The following is a 4,406-nucleotide window of genomic DNA, read 5'->3' as shown; positions in this document are numbered from 1 at the left end:
CACACACTCACACACACTCACACACTCACACACTCACACACACACACACTCACACACTCACACACACACACACACACTCACACTCACACTCACACACACAAATGAGAGAAAGCAGAGTTGAAACTCTATCTAACCCTCAAGTCAGCTTAGTTCTATTGTCCCTATATCCTGTCAATGGCATCTGCTATCATTGTTACTGTTGCATGTTCACAGGAATTAGACCATTTTAAATCCCATAACATCTTTCCCTCTGTTTTCCTCTGGGCCTTCTCAAAATGTATTCTCAACACTTACTATTGCAAGTTGTTGTCAGGTGCCTCCTTGTAAAAGGAAAGCTGTAAAACGTGGGTGATTTAGAGCAAAGTATGTAGAATTACATTAAGTAACTGCCTTTAAAAAGTCATAGCAAAATTTTCCATATACTTTGTTAATGTACAAATGTGGTGTTGACCTTTCTGAGTATCTAGGTAGACTTTATAGCTTTGGACACTAACTTTTGTTGGTAGCTAACGTTCCATAAAGAAATAAATGGGCCGGGAGTAGTGGCGCACGCCTTTAATCCCAGCACTTGGGAGGCAGAGGCAGGTGGATTTCTGAGTTCGAGGCCAGCTTGGTCTACAAAGTGAGTTCCAGGACAGCCAGGGCTACACAGAGAAACCCTGTCTCAACTACCCTCCTAAAAAAGGAATAAATGGGGGTGGGGCAAAGGGAAGAATGGGGATAGATAGAAGGAGAGGTAGATAGGTAGGTGGTAAGTGGATGGATGGATGGATGGATGGATGGATGGATTGATAGGTGGATGAATGGATGATGGATAGATGGTAGGTGGATGAATGGATGATGGATAGACGGTAGGTGGGTGGGTGAGTGAGTGGGTGGATAGATTCATACATATACATACATACATATAAATAAATACATACATACATGACAGAGATTGTTTGGATTAATCAATTAATACATTTTGAAATTTCATTAAGAAACCAGTGACATTACTTTCTCATAGCAGAATATTCTCTTGATATTCTAACTTCCATTACTTTCAAATGCTAGTTGGCCCTGGTGTTTCTTTGGAATCTCTAATGCTCCACTTAAGCTCTTTTACCTGAGTTTAGTCTAATAAGGGTCTTGAAATCGCTTGGGCCAAGGTCACTAATGCCTCCTCCATTTCAAGTTTGTAGGTATTTTTAAAAAGTATTCACGTAACTTGACTTCTCTGAAATGGCTGATTTATGTTATCTCCTTCACAACCCCACATATAACTCATTTTCTTGGAATTCTGTTAGTCACATTTTCTTACTTATGACTGCAATGAATATTATTAAATTAATATATTAAATTATCTACAATAGGTTTCTATGTAAGAAATGATAGGCAACAAATAAAATCAAATATGTGCCCATTTACAAGTTACTGATGTGTATTGTGTATATAGCCAGTATTTACCTAAACTTATGGACTGCCCCTCCTATTTCTAAGCACCTTTTCTTTACTTATTTAAATTTGCTTTTAGTTACCTTACTACTAATAAATTTGAATTAGGCATACAAAGGATTCAAATCCTAAATCTTTGTTATAATCCAGCTCAACTGCTGAATTCACCATTATTGCTAATTATAACCATTGGTAGGCTACTACAAACCTCCATGTGGCATTTGTAGAGTAGATTTAATAAGTATACCCTCATAAGCTGTTCTGGATCAAGTTAGAAAATTCACATTAAATGTTCAAATTATCTGATATAAGTAGTCTTGCCATTGTTAATGACTCTTCCTTATTCCCCCATTTTCTTGCACATATACCCTTGGTCTGCCTCCAGTAGATCATCTCATCTCTAGCTACTCTTTGATACTCCTTCTATTGGGTGGCCGTGCTACATATAACTCAGTGTCCTAAATGACAATCATTTCTCTTCTTACTCATTAGCTCTTTGTATGAAGTCTATTTATATCACTATTGCTATTATTTCTTGAGGTCACTGAAGTTGGAAAATTATGGACTCTGCTGCCTTCTTACCCTTATGAGAGCAATCAATGTTGAAATGTCAAGATGTTTTGAAAGCATGATCCATCTTCTATTTATCATAATTTCCTCTATTTTAATATAGACTCAATGCCAAAGAATGCATGTTGAATGAAAGAACAAGTGGGTGAATATAGTAGAATTAAGGGGAAATTGTTAGGAGTCAAGGCGAGGACACATAGCAGATGCAGAAAGGTAGAAGAATAGCAGAAGAGTGATCTTGGAAATAGAAAGGGAATTTAAGTGTATGAATTTGGAGATGAGTCAATTCCTGGGATAATAAAGACATAAGGGTAAGTGTCAAGTTAGAGGAAGAGCCCTCAGGAGACGAGGTATCCTAACTCCTATGCACACACATTCATATGCATGTCTTAGTCCCTTTACTCTCAAGAAGCAGAGGAAAGAACTCTGCTGTGAATGATGGTTCTTGCCGTTGTTTCCGTACCCTTTGGCCATCTGTGCTCTAACGCAGTGCCAGCTTACTGCTGGTGCCTCGTTTTCACACCTTTCACCAGCCTTCAATATGCTTGATTATCCAATTGGTGAACGAATGGTATTCCTCAAATTTCAGCTCTTGAAGAATCAAACTGCCAGATGCACATGCCATGAGTCACAGTGACTGCTTTCCAGAGTAATCACTTTGCAATGTATTTCTGTAAATGCCATTACAGCTGTATGGGGAGAATGAATCAGTTTTAAAATAAATGTTCCTGTATGTAGAATAATTGAAATAATCATTGAATCTTTGAATGACTGTTCTACATAGGAAAGGAAAGCTTGCCACAGTCAAGAGACATACACTCAGTCATATTGTTCATGACTAAAATTTAAACAATTTATTTTTAATAATCCATTCACCAAATTTTGTCCCCTGGGTAATATTGAACAAGCAAGAGTAATTATTACAGTATGTAATATAGTATGCAAGGATGAGTCCTAAAAATACAAAATTAAATATTTTGTTCTTAATTACATTAATATTTCAATAAAACATTAAATAAAATTGAACCTTATATATTGGCAAAAAATGATATGTAATATTGGAAACATTAATAATTGTTTTAAAATGTAAACTTTCATAAGTGCCTATTTCAGTTTGAGATTTCTAAGTTTTTCAGGGGGTAATAGGAGTTGATGCCGGTCAGGGCTTTTCATATACCTATAAGCATGCTACCACTGACATATATCTCAACCTCTAAAATTGTATTGTGGTCTGAAACTAAGGTTATAATTTTCAGCCACACAATTTACACTTTAGAAGTAATTAAATGTTTCTGCTTGAACTTTATCAGGTGTAGTAAAAATGTGAATTGTGGGAGAAGTAACCAATAAATATGTGTGAAATGTAGTTGTTTTCCTCTTCTTACAGGAGAGTCCTGCCATCCTATTTTATATTTTGAAATATATTAGATTTACATGTTTTAGAGATGTATTTGATTTCCACTTTCCATTATTTTCCTGTTGTTTCCCAGGTATTTTGCAATATGGATGTGAATGGGGGAGGTTGGACAGTAATACAACACCGTGAAGATGGAAGCCTGGATTTCCAGAGGGGCTGGAAGGAGTATAAAATGGTAAGATGGAAGAATTTACAGTGCCTTTTGATGTTTTATCATGGGTTATCTTCATGCACAATATACGATAAACCCTTGCACTTCTAGATGCTTTTGAGTTATTTAAAATAACAATTCTTACATTAAAGACATTATTTTCATTAGACACAAAACATTCATAAATCATGTTCAGTAAATTATTTCCATATGTGTAATAGAAAGAAAATGTATTATTATAATTATTCGGTGATCTGTTATGCACTCTTGAATTTGTTCCTAGTGGGAGAAACTAGAACTCCGACCCAGGTTGGTTATGTGATCAGGACAGGAAGCTGTACAGGGCCACAGGTCATGGAGCAAGACGAATACTAGCTGTGACCTCTCTCACACTGTTTCAAGCTGTCGAGCTCTGAATGGGAGTCGCTCCATATAATCTTTGCATGTGACCATCTAGGACTTCCCATGGGATTGTCACATTTCTCATGTCAAAGTTAGCATTTCCCAAGTACAGATGTAAACTTTTAGAATCATTTTAAGGGTAGAAGTTTTTCATGATTTTGGATTGAAATTTCTTCATAGTTCTTGGTTTGGTTTTCTAACACTTTTTCTCCCCAAAAGTGAAAAAGAAAAGGTTATGAACAAAACTATCCCCAGTAATCCCTTCCATCATGAAATAGACTTCTATTAAGACATAACCCCTAGCCAGGCGTAGTGGCACACGCCTTTAATACCAGCACTCCGGAGGCAGAGGCAGGCGGATTTCTGAGTTCAAGGCCAGCCTGGTCTACAAAGTGAGTAACAGGACAGCCAGGGCTATACAGAGAAACCCTG

General features: G+C 36.8%; 1 protein-coding gene across 2 annotated transcripts in view; it reads left to right on the top strand.

The window, feature by feature from the left end:
• The window catches only part of Angpt1 (angiopoietin 1), a 229,582-nt gene that overhangs the window by 183,548 nt on the left and 41,628 nt on the right, over positions 1–4,406 (top strand). For both annotated transcript variants that reach the window (XM_021216218.1, XM_021216217.1), the window contains exon 6: positions 3,495–3,596. In XM_021216218.1, the coding sequence (XP_021071877.1) occupies positions 3,495–3,596 (102 nt within the window). The remainder of the gene's footprint in view (positions 1–3,494; positions 3,597–4,406) is intronic.

Source organism: Mus pahari, chromosome 17, assembly GCF_900095145.1.
Source record: "Mus pahari chromosome 17, PAHARI_EIJ_v1.1, whole genome shotgun sequence".
NCBI classification, from domain to species: Eukaryota; Metazoa; Chordata; class Mammalia; order Rodentia; family Muridae; genus Mus; species Mus pahari.
This window is presented reverse-complemented; position numbering and strand designations above follow the sequence as displayed.